Source organism: Echeneis naucrates, chromosome 21 (assembly GCF_900963305.1).
Source record: "Echeneis naucrates chromosome 21, fEcheNa1.1, whole genome shotgun sequence".
Classification (NCBI taxonomy): domain Eukaryota; kingdom Metazoa; phylum Chordata; class Actinopteri; order Carangiformes; family Echeneidae; genus Echeneis; species Echeneis naucrates.
In genome coordinates this window covers 22,233,774-22,245,828 of record NC_042531.1, presented here as the reverse complement: position 1 = coordinate 22,245,828, position 12,055 = coordinate 22,233,774, and the positions used below count along the sequence as shown (strand labels likewise).

At 40.0% G+C, this 12,055-nt stretch overlaps 1 protein-coding gene across 1 annotated transcript; it reads left to right on the top strand.

Annotated features, from left to right (window-relative positions):
- Nucleotides 1–226: 226 nt before the first annotated feature.
- arglu1a (arginine and glutamate rich 1a) lies at nt 227–7,891 on the top strand. Its single transcript, XM_029530640.1, has 4 exons — nt 227–782; nt 3,232–3,457; nt 6,266–6,349; nt 6,629–7,891. Exons 1-4 carry the CDS (start codon nt 451–453, stop codon nt 6,791–6,793), a joined length of 807 nt encoding a protein of 268 aa, XP_029386500.1. The 5' UTR covers nt 227–450; the 3' UTR covers nt 6,794–7,891.
- Nucleotides 7,892–12,055: the final 4,164 nt, after the last annotated feature.

The following is a 12,055-nucleotide window of genomic DNA, read 5'->3' as shown; positions in this document are numbered from 1 at the left end:
AAAATGACAAAATCTCAGTGGTGAAGGTATACGGCATAGAATAGACTATAGAGATGTTTAAGTCATACATTGAACACATGCTTTAACACAGGCATTGTTTAATATTGTTTACTGACCATTAACCAAGGACAGTAGTACTGAGAAATTAACGGCTAATCTGGGGTCGAACCCGAAGACTGGCGGAAAATCACGAAATTCGCGGTGCCTTCTGGGAAACTAGGAACTCGACAAACCGCCATCTTTATTTATAGCAAGTTATTAGGGCAAAACACTAACCACTTTCGAACGATTATTCTCCAAAAAACAGAATAGCTAACGCAAATACATTCTATCAGCGATATAAATAAGACAGTTAAAGAGGATTTCGTGGAACGGAATTTCAGATACTATTCACATCTGAGCTACAATACTTTGCAGTTTGGTGTTAGCCCTCGACTAGTGGTGGTCAACATGGGCCGCTCTCGGAGCCGAAGCTCCTCTCGGTCCAAACACTCCAAAAGCAGTAAGCACAGCAAGAAACGGAGCCGATCTCGGTCTCGGTCCAGAGACAGAGAGCGATCAAAGAAACGGTCCAAGTCTCGAGAATCTAAAAGGAACCGGCGCAGAGATTCCCGTTCCCGTTCTCGGTCCACCACAACTTCGTCCCGCAGAGACAGAGCAGCTTCGCCCCCGGAACGCATCGACATCTTCGGCAGAACTCTAAGCAAGAGGAATGCCCTGGACGAGAAGCAGAGGAAGGAAGAGGAGGAAAGAAAGGCAGAAATGGAAAGACAAAGGAAGATGTGAGTACACATGGCTGAAGACTCTGTAATTAAAACGTTACATAACATCCCCAGCATTAAACTTCAACGTGAGTTTAGCTTAATGCTAGGTAGGTTGCGTTCACTTGTATAGGTTACGTTACACTAGCATGTTAATGCTAACGAGCGGGTATGCTAGTGGCATTTAGGCTGCAGAGGCTCCTTACGACTGACACAAGCGTATTATCCCCGTCCAATGCTAAAACTAACCCTGTGTGAGCTGGCAGGAACTCACTCCCTACGTTTCATTGCATCTTAACCGTTAAGCATAAGAAATGTGGAACGCAATCACTCAACAAAATTAAAATAGTTTTACCTAATGATTTGCAACCTCCACGGATACCACAACTTGCCGACTGAGAATACTTTGTTGAGAGAATACATAAAAAAATAAAACAAAACCATGAATAAACTTGGTGTATTTCTAAAATCAGTTTTCACTTAAAATAATGTCATCCACTAGTTCGGGTTAAATCTCCTTAATTATTCAGAGCACCACGTCCCTTCTTCAGAGGGGCAACACAACGTCACCCCAAAAATTAAATCAGACTACCCCCTTTTAAACCCACACAACTCTTCCTCTTTCTGTTTTGGTCAGGCTTGTGAAGCCACTTCAGATACATTCTAAACAAATACAAAATATTCTTAAAATACTCAAATGTTGCTCACTAGATGGAGAAGGGATTTCAATTTTTAACATGATTAAGATAATACTGAGTTTTGTGAAAGTACATCATAATTGGTAACCTCAACAAGATCGAAAGTTGGTGTAAGAAAATAATACAAACAAAAGTGTCTGAAGAAAGGCCTTTTAATGCAATCCAATATTCATTTTTAAAGTAAAGGTAAAGCAAGGCCCTGGTCTGTACTTTAGTAGTTAAACTGTAGTTGGTCTGTGAAGACCATGCAATAATGTAATAGAAATTCTTTGCATTAAATCATTTTTAATGAGCAACTAGCAATGGAGAAAGTCTGGTACTCCGCCAGCTGACCGATAGAGTAAAACATGTTTCTTCATTACTAAGGAATTTATTAGTATTTTCATCTCAGCATGGTCTTGTCAAGGTGTAAAATGGTTCAACAATGATTGTTCAACTGAATCCCAGAGATTATTTTATACCATAATTTTTTTTCATGCATTGGTGGCTTGTTAGGTTGTATCTTAGGTAGCCAATTTGACATCTTCATGTGATATTAAGTAGATATCAAATATAAGTTAAAAGACCAAAAACTAAAATAAACATAAATGCATGTATGCACTGTGAAATATGAATTTTAGTAGGTTTATTTGGTGCTCATTCAGCGCAGTGAAAACTTCTGCTCCATTTCTTTTGTGCTGTCTTTAATGTCACAAATCGGCATCTACAGACAGAAGTGGTTGCCACATATGACCACTGCCCTTCTATTGTTGCACAACGAAGTTGCCATTATGTATGTGTGTGGTAGCCAGAGGCACTGAGACACCTGAGATCTGAGCAACTATCTCCACACCAGGTGGCTCTTTTGTTTTATTATTACTGCATAGTAGCCACAGGGCCACCTAAACAGGAACACCAATGTAAATGACAAAAACCAGAAACTTGTTTGGGGAAGGAAGAACTTTGTCCTGTGTTTGGCATGATTTTTCCTTTCCCATTGGATGGCAGGACCAGGGAATATAAGTTTTGTGTTTACAGTTGTCAGAAGCAATTTGAGAACACACCCTCAAATTCATAATAGCCTCCTCTTCATTAAGACAGTTTGAGTAATATCTATAACAATTTGAAAGCATTTTCACTTGTGAGTCACACCCAGTTTAACTTAACCCCTGAGTGTGCTGCGTCATTCACTCCCACAGGGGTAATGTGCCAGGGTTTAGAATGTCAAAATTTCTCACATTTGAAATACCATGACTATGTTTTGATGTAAGCAGCCATCCTTGAACTTGGGCACAATGTGCATGAAATTACATCAGTCATCCAAGTATGATAAATGGGGTTAGCCCCTTGTCCACTGCAGCTTTTCATTGACCCAGTTCACCGAGGCTGCATGTTCTTTTACCTTGTCTTTGTTTCAACAGTATTATCTCCACAGAGTAGCATGTCCTCCTCAGTCAGTGTTTCCATTTTATCTTTATAATGAATTTTCTGTCTAAGTAGTTGTGTATTTTTCACCTTTTCAACTAAGTTTAATTTGGCACATTTAATATATATATATATATATATATATATGTATATATATATATAAATATTTTTATACGCACTTTATCCAGTTATATTGTTAGCATTGAAATAACTTTTGCTCTCTTATGTTGTGTACCTGGAGCTCACAACCATTGACAGTTTATATAAACTTTTCTCTATTTTGGCATCTGCTCCATTTCATTTGTGTTGTATTTGTACTGTATTATATTCAGAGGCAATGTCAGTTTTCCACTTCCTCTGTGTTCCAGTCGGCAGCAGGAGATCGAGGAGAAGCTAATTGAGGAGGAGACAGCGCGACGAGTAGAAGAACTGGTGGCCAAGCGGGTTGAGGAGGAGTTGGAGAAGAGGAAGGACGAGATCGAGAGGGAAGTGCTACGGCGTGTTGAGGAGGCTAAACGCATTATGGAGCGGCAGCTTCTAGAGGAGTTAGAGAGGCAGCGGCAGGCTGAACTGGCAGCACAGAAGGCTAGAGAGGTAACGCTTGGTCGTTTGGAACGCAGTCCCACCTTTCCCTCCATACCCCTACAATCCCTTACTTACCTGTATCCATCCTTTCCCCAATCATCTACTATGATTGGTGCCTCTCAATAAGACATGCAGGGTTGGTGGAGGGACCAGCCCACCCCTTCCAGTTAACTTCTGAATGTAACCCAGCCATGGCACAAGTGTCACTGCAGCAAGGGAAGATACAGAGCCTAAAAGTTGCATCCTACAAGGAGATTATCTATTCATCTGTTAAAATTCGTAATTCGTTCAAAGTTTAGTAGAATAAAAATTGGAATCATGTTAGTTTGAGAATCTCTGCAGGACAGAGTACAGCCAGTAGTTGTTTAGAATTGTTAGTTGCGTCTAATAAGTTGTGGATGTAAAAACTGAACTTTGTGTCAGTGTTATTCAAAAGGTGTTTGTGTGTGTGTGTTTGACACAGATATGTGTTCATACTAATCTCTCGTAATTTCAAGCATGCAAGCTTAGAAACTTTCTGCCAAGCAAGGCTGCCAGTTTTACAAAATAACCAAACTTTATACAACAAGATCAGCCTGTGCTCCTTAATTCTGGCACCCACCTGAAGGCTAGAAGTATGGGAAGCTTGCAGTTTATTAGCAGGAGACTTGCTTCTCACTTGAAATATGTATGTTGACATGGCCACTATTTTAGAGACTCATGGGCATTTCATGATTTAGGAGAGAATTTGCCATGGCAGGGTTACACAAATGACTGACTTTAATTATTTTTCACTACATTTTTCCCCCTCTGATTTCAATTTAAGTGCTTGTAAGTTTCACCAATGTTTGTAAATAAGAGGTATCTTTTTTTCTGTCCACCCCTAGCCGTTTTAAAAAAGTTTCTTAAATTCCTGTTCGAAGAGGTCTTTTTTTATTTTTATATATTTTTTTAGCACATTTAAGTTTTTGTGTATCAGATTAACCAGCCTTTAGTTCAGTTTCTCAGAAGAAAGTCAGTCCCTTACATTACACATGACAAAAGGCTTCCTAGGCTTCCTTGATAAAAGCATCTTTGCTTTCTTTTCATCACTAGGGAAAATAACTGTTGACTGACATTGTGCCCAAATTCACCAGGTGCAATTAAGAAAAGAAGGACTGTTTACACAACATTAACAATGAAATGTAGATGAGGAGGACAGCTAAATTACAGTGGCTCAATACTAATAGGGTGAGAAATGTAGTCTTTACCTACTTGGACTTATTCAATCATGGAAATCCAGCCTTAGGTGCTGCGGCTTCCACAGTGTTATTTGTTCATCTCCTACTCTCAATCCTAAACAATGTTTACCGAACTAGCCACTAGTTTTAGCAGTGCTATTCTATAACAAAACACCATTTTGATGTGGTGACAGTTCCTATTCATATTACTCTCACATTCAAGTTAATTTTACCATGTAGGAATGTTTAGCATAATTGTTTAATTCACATAGTTTATTTTCTAGTCCAGTACTTTCTATTTAACAATTATATTGATAGTCCTCTGTTATATAGACCCTAACCCTTTTCTAGGATAGATAGCGATGGGCCACTATATTTTCTGTTTCCTATTTGACAACTTTAAATATCTGATCTAATCTTCATCTGTTTATATATATATTCTTTCCGATTTTCATTATTTTATGCAGATAAAGAGCCTTTTCTCCCTAGAAAAACTAATGTACTGTGCTTTTTTTTTTTTTTTTTTTTAATTCATGACTTGCTTCTCCTTTAGGGCTGCTGCCAAATTTCATATTGTTATTTGTAAATACATTTGTATTGTTTTTATTTTGGAAACAACTCACCACCTTCCTAACTAGCACATGACCTGAGCTGGCCTGCAGCCTTTCAGCTTACCTGTGACTTGTGTCCTGTACTGTAAGTGTACCGTGGTCCGGTCCTTTTCGAACACACACAGACATAATTTTGTACTGTCCTCTCCTTCACTCTGCTGTCATCTCAGTGGGGGCTGAACAACTCTAAAGAAAAGGAATATAAAAAAGAGCTGCAGGCACAGGCTTAGCAGTACAGAGATCAGAGAAATAAAGTGGAATACCATGGGCGCAGTATGGCAGAAGCCCCCATACCTACTTATCCTCCCTTCCACCCCAGGAGCGCTTCTCTGTCTCTGCAGGGGCCACACAGTCCGGACGAGACAGTAAAAATTCAACTGTTAAATGCCGAATGGTTTCACCAGTTGTGTAGGTACACAGGCAAGGAAAATGCGTAGGTATTCATGCATTGGTGAGCCAACTATTCCCTCCTTTATATAAATCCTTTTTTTCTTGCTTATAAAGATGTTAAAAATAGCAATTCTATTTTCTTCTAGATTGTATTGTCTGTCAGTTTATATCTGTCTTCTGTTTATGAGTGTGATGAGTGGGTTTCCCCCCTTTTTTGAATTTCAGTGTAAATTTTGATGCTTTTCACAGTTAATGCAGTGAGAGCCCTAGGTGTGGCTTAGTTTTTTATTTTTTCCAGGAGGATATTAACAGCTGTAGAGGGGAAAAATATAGCAGGCCCATTTTTCACCCACACTTTATGTATTCTGCCTTCCATTATGTATTTTTAAAACAAGTCAGGCTGCAAAGAATGCCACATTGGTCCTGTGCGAGAGGCTAAACAAAGTACTCTCTGGTGTGATGAGTTAAGTGTGTGAGTGAATGTGAATGTGAACAAGTGCGTGCTGGTGGTGGGTGTCTTTTACAACTAGAAGGCAAGTGTGTGTACGTATGTAGAGTAAGTGCTTTGTGGCTGTAGCCTCTTCGTGTGCTAACATGGCACTGTGTCATCCGTTTAGGAAGAAGAAAAATCTAAGCGAGAGGAGCTGGAAAAAATCCTGGAGGAGAATAACCGCAAGATCGCAGAGGCTCAGGCCAAGCTGGTACGCCCTTCTCTGTGAAGAGTGGAGCTGCTGCTTTCTTGCCTTTTTGAATATTTCTGTCAAATTTTATATTCTTTATTTAGCTTATTGTTTTTGCGTGTTCTTCAAATGTGATGTACATAAGATAAGTGTAAACAGCTACACATATTAAAAGTAAAAGTAGACATTTTCAGGGAGATGACAAATACCTGCAGTTTCTGGGCTCTTGGATTGAAGGACTTTTTCTGATTCTGATCTTATTGTTTTTCCTCTGTCCTCTTTTTCTTTTGTCTCTGACAGGCTGAAGAGCAGTTACGAATTGTGGAGGAGCAGAGAAAGATTCATGAGGAACGCATGAAGCTGGAACAGGACCGCCAGAAGCAGCAGAAGGAAGAGCAGAAAATAATCCTCGGCAAGGGCAAATCCAGGCCCAAGCTCTCCTTCTCCCTCAAAGCTACTGAATGATACTGCTCTCCCTTCATCCATATTTCATGCTCTGCCTTCATCCCCATCCTGCTCTCCCTCCTCATCATCCAACCCAACTCCTCTGTTGAACGCTCGCTTCGTTTTGGAAGTGCTAAAGGAAGGCAGAGGATAGGGGTGCAAAGCAAACTTGCTCATCCTTATGAAGGCCCTTATTTCTCTCTAGCCTTGAAGAGGAGGCAGCTTTTCACCCGCAGAACACCTGACTGCTCCCTCCATCCTTCTCATCCTGACTGCACAGATGACTTGTTTTCATTTTTTCTGTTTTTATTTTCACTTTTAGAAAACTTGAAAGTCTCGATTTAGAATGCTACAACATGTCCCTTGCCCTGTAAGTCTTAACTCTGGTGTCACAGCAAGCCAACTGAACACCTTTGCTCTTACATGTGACAGCCAACCAACTACAATAGAATGCCAGTCCCTGATATAGAAAAATATTGTCTACTTTGTCTAGTTAAGCTTACTGTAAAAGCTAATGTGCAGCCTGGGAGTTAGCGTATGGTTTTCCTGTTCATGTTTTGTTTTTGTTTTTTTTTTGTTTTTTTGGTCCAAATACGATTTCTAAGGTGGATCAAGGAGTGCAGTGAACTTCCCATCCAGCTGACAGGTTTGTGTCTTCCACCTGCTTCCTGTGGCCATATGTTACGCTCATCATATAAATCTAGATTTTTTTTTTATTTATTTTTATTTTTTTTCTTTCTTTCTTTCCACTTTGTCTCTGTCTGCTGTGTATATTATTATTTTTAAATGACATTTCAGCTTGGTGTCCAGGAAGGAATTGTAAGGATTTTGTTAGATTTCCAATTGTTTTAGTACAAGAAAACTCAATCTGAACTCCCAAGCTGCCCATGACTGAACCACAAACCTTCAACAGGATATGTCACTGGTGTGTGATAAGGGGGTCTGTGGGTAATGTAGGAGAGAGGACATTTCCTGTATGATGTAATGTTATTTAGCCTTGTTGTGATGTGCTGACTCCCACTCTTGCTGCTCCCAAAGTTAAAGTTGTGACGGAAGTGATTCACAATTACAAAAAAAAAAAAAAAAAAAACAAACAAAGGAAAAAAATGACAAAGTAAATACTTGAGCTTTGTTTTAGCAGACTCTTTGGAAAAATGGTGAATTGCACGAAAACTCTTGACCATATACTTGATGTGCTGTCCCTTAATTTTGTTGTGGTAAATGAACTTGGTCATGCGCTTCTCTTGGTAAGTCTTGATTTGTAGTGGAAGGACAAGTTCAGGTAAGATCAGGTTTGAGGTTAATGTTAAGTGTGTGTGAGTGAGTGAATGAGTAAGTGTGAGTGTGATGGTGACTAGGGTTGACCTCAGTTGGGTATACTGACTTTTTATGGGATTTTGAATTTGTCATGCAATTTCCCCTCAGTTGTCAAGGGGCTGAACAGTTGAGTAAATTCATCAAATACACACGCTGCTGTTTGTGTGATGTTTTTCATTCACTGAATTTGACCAAGGTGACTGAACTTAAAATAAGCTATATCTTGTGCTGTTTTGCTGTGCAGTCAGTCCAGAAGGTAATTACAAAGAAACAGTAGTTCAACCTGGTCACACTACCTTACACCACCAGGATAAAAAAAATAAACATTGGACATGTTTGGTTTTTGTCTCCAGTGTCCACTCCTGTGACAAGGAATAAAATCGGTAAAAAAAAAAAAAAACAAAAACTCATCCTCTTCATTGGATAATGTCCACCATTACCTCAGCAAATACACTCGAGTTAGTCGGCTTGTCTACTCGCAAACTGGTCTAATTGGCAAAACCCCGGTTCTAATGATCCACTTCTCAGTGCCGACCGTGTTTATACTGCCATTACTTTGATAAATTAGTCATTCCACCTGGCCACGTAAAGTTTCTCGAAAACATCACTGTTCTCAGTGAACTGCAGAAGTTGTGAAATGCCGATTAAGTAGGAAGTCTATGGGAGCGGGTGAGGGGGTTAGGGAGTTTCGACCCGCTGAAACCAGAGTCTCCCGTGCAATGCTGAGTGGGGGGTAGCGGCCCGTGGTGTTGCTCTCTACCACCGCGGCCGGTCTCCTCCATTCAAAGAAATAAATTATTTCAGCAACTAAAAACAGACATCAGTTTTTCCTCCTACAAACCATATCTATGTTTTTAGGAATTACGGAGAAAACGATTCATGGATTCTCAAGGACCGATAGGCCTAGCCTACCGAAAAACTTTTTGAGATATACTAAAGTAACAAAAATTCTTGGCATTTTTTTTTTGTAACCAACCGAGAGCCGTTCAAAACTGATGCGATGGGATATTTTTGCTGCTAAGTTCAACTGATTTTAAAGTGTGGAGTAACAATTTCTATTTAATTTCTCAAACTGTCACAGGCACAAAGGCTCATCAAAAAACTGGTTATAGATATACAATGTGAAGAAGGCAATAGGTGAACATAAACTATACTCCCGTTCAAATCTCATTATTAAATTTATTCCACTATTTTTAAGTTTACACAGAAATTCTGATTTCCTGCTGCTCTGCAGCCAGTAAATGTTTACTTGGTCTATTAGGCCTATTCATTGAGTCGCATATGCCAATGTATAGACTAAATGTCTTTAGCTGGCATCCGTTTAACCCGAGTCTAAATTAATCAAATTAATCCATTGTCCGCGAAACTCTAATAAACATTGGGTGTGAGCTGGAAGCCGAGCCCCTCTCGGTGTTCATTCCAGGCCTGCAGAGTAGAGAGGTGGGCCCAAGCACCCCACTCTCTCCCCCGGTGTCACACCAGCCTGATTATCGGGTGAACAAACAGCCAAGCCCACGGTGGCTGCCTTCAAACCGGCTTGGTCAAATTAAGTCCTTAAAAGTTGTTAAAACGTCACACAAAGGGAGTGCTCTAATCGACAACCGAGTGTCTGTCTGTTTGAGCTCATCAAATTAGAGACCATTAACTAAAAATCCAGCATTTGCATTAGGTGTGACTGTGCGTCATTTAAATTAGTCTTTTAAGGAAATTTAGAGAAGGTAGAACAACATCTCATCACTTCAGGCAGTCATGAGCTCTATAAGAATGCAGAACCATTTGATGTAAATAATATGTAAAGTTGCAAAATCCAGTTTAAAATAAAAATACAAATCATTGTCTTGACCAAAGCCTCCACTAAATGTGAATTCCCCTTTTAAAGAAACTGTTTTAATCCTGCTGTTGTGTTCGTTCTGGCTAACACCCATAGTGTTCCCGGTCACTTTTAACAAGGATCATTTCATGCTATTTTAAATACTTAAATAATAATACACATATTAGCACCTAATGTTGTATTAGAGCTTTTTTTTTTTATCAACTTCAGTTCTTGTAAGCATTACAAGTTTTGAACTCATATTTGCTGTGTATTGCCTGTGTATGTCCTACAGGCCTCATTCACCTGTGCGCATACCACTCATTTTTTTAAGGAAAAAACATTATATACAAATTATTTGGACTATAATACTAAGATGAAACCTGTTTTACTTTTTATCAGAGTACTTCAGGGAAATGTTTACAAAAGTCACTTTTTGAAACCAGTTAAATTTTCTAAACTGTGGTACCAAATAACAGCTTTTGTGTTCTCGGGAAAAACTGAACGGTATGATTTATTTATTGAAAACAAACACCACAGGGAAAACTACAACTATACTACAAAAGTAAGCTACAAATAGCTTGAACCATACACTGCTCAAACACATTTTCAGTTTTCTATTGTAGCTCTGAAAACACAGTGCCATAGTGTCATGTCCATGGGCCTCAGTTTTGCCCTTTCATGCACATATTAGGCAATATGCTGAGGTCGTTGCATGTTCTTTGGAAATGTATTCACCTTTTCTATGGCACACAGCTGGTATTTTATGTCTTGGTGCACACAGTTGGCACCTCTTTCTTTTGACTTCTCCTTCTCTGGTTGGCATGGATGTTGCTGAGGGTTGCCATATTTATTTATGTTAAAGTTTAGTTTCAATGTGCAATTTGAGTATGATTGCATTTTTTGACTTGACTCAGCTATCTTTGACGCAGTTTATCCGCTAGTGGGCGCTCGTGCACCACGGAAAAACTGGAGCTCAAAGTTGCACTGAAATAAGAATCCCAGCAGTGTGGCTCCATACCGCCCTGTGTATAAGCCTAGTGGGTGATAAAACGTTGGCCCGTTGCCTTCATAATGGGCACATTCACACAAACTGACCCGTGAGAGGGGAGTGAGGGTCCTGGGGAATAAAATTGAATTCATAAAGAGGTTGTAGTCTATCTGCTGTCATCGTACAAATACAAATATACACTAATGTAATCGTAATGTTATTTGCATTTACTATCACTTTTCTGGTACTATTATTATTATAATTACTTTTGCGACGTATCGACAATTTTAGTTGCGCATAGGCTGTGACTCTTATTGTGTCGCAATTAGACAATGGCATCTATTCAAGTTAGAGTCAAATCCACTTTAATTTTACAGAAGCAGGAGTCGGTTGTATTTTCTCCTCGTTTAGCTCACCATTTAGTCACTACTGAACCAGTTGCCTCCTTTGACTGACAGCAGAGTTCCTATTGACTTTACCGCCCAGGGACCAATCAGCGACAGCTAGGGGCGGGGCCTATGTATAACCAACTCCACCAAATATTCTCAGTCTTGGTTCTTTGCAGTTACTTTCCATCCAGGTTTCGGAGCGTCGCCGAGTCTTCATCTCTGCGTCTTTCTGCGGGCGTCTGGGACGGATCTGCAGGATTCAGCCGCAGCACTTCATTTTGGGGGCATATAGTATGAGCATTTGCATCTTAGCGCCTTTGATTTCCTTCATTTTCATATTTGATCATTTTCTTAATTTCCACCATCCGGCCCCATTATTGAGCCTTTCTCATTTTTCGGCTGCTGTCATCCACAGTTTGTTGCTCACCGCCACCTCCACCACTAGCTCCAACTGAGAAGGGAAATATCTCACCATTTAGCCACCAACGACCACTGCCCCTTTCTCTGCTGCTGCTGCTGCTGCTTTGGATTTTCTGCTGGACTTAAACGCAAGGGGATTTATTTTTCTATTGATTTCTATCCGCAGCGGACACCAACACCTTTTCTCTCTGAGGGATGTATTGCAGTGCGCTCTGAGCAGGGGAAAATATTAACACATCGTGTGTTTTATGAACTGCCGCCGTGCGCCTTTGCCTTTTGTAGCAAGTCTCTCATCTGGAGATGCTCTGACCGGGGTTTGTGCTCCGTGCGCACCCTTTCTGCTTTGGGATATAAAG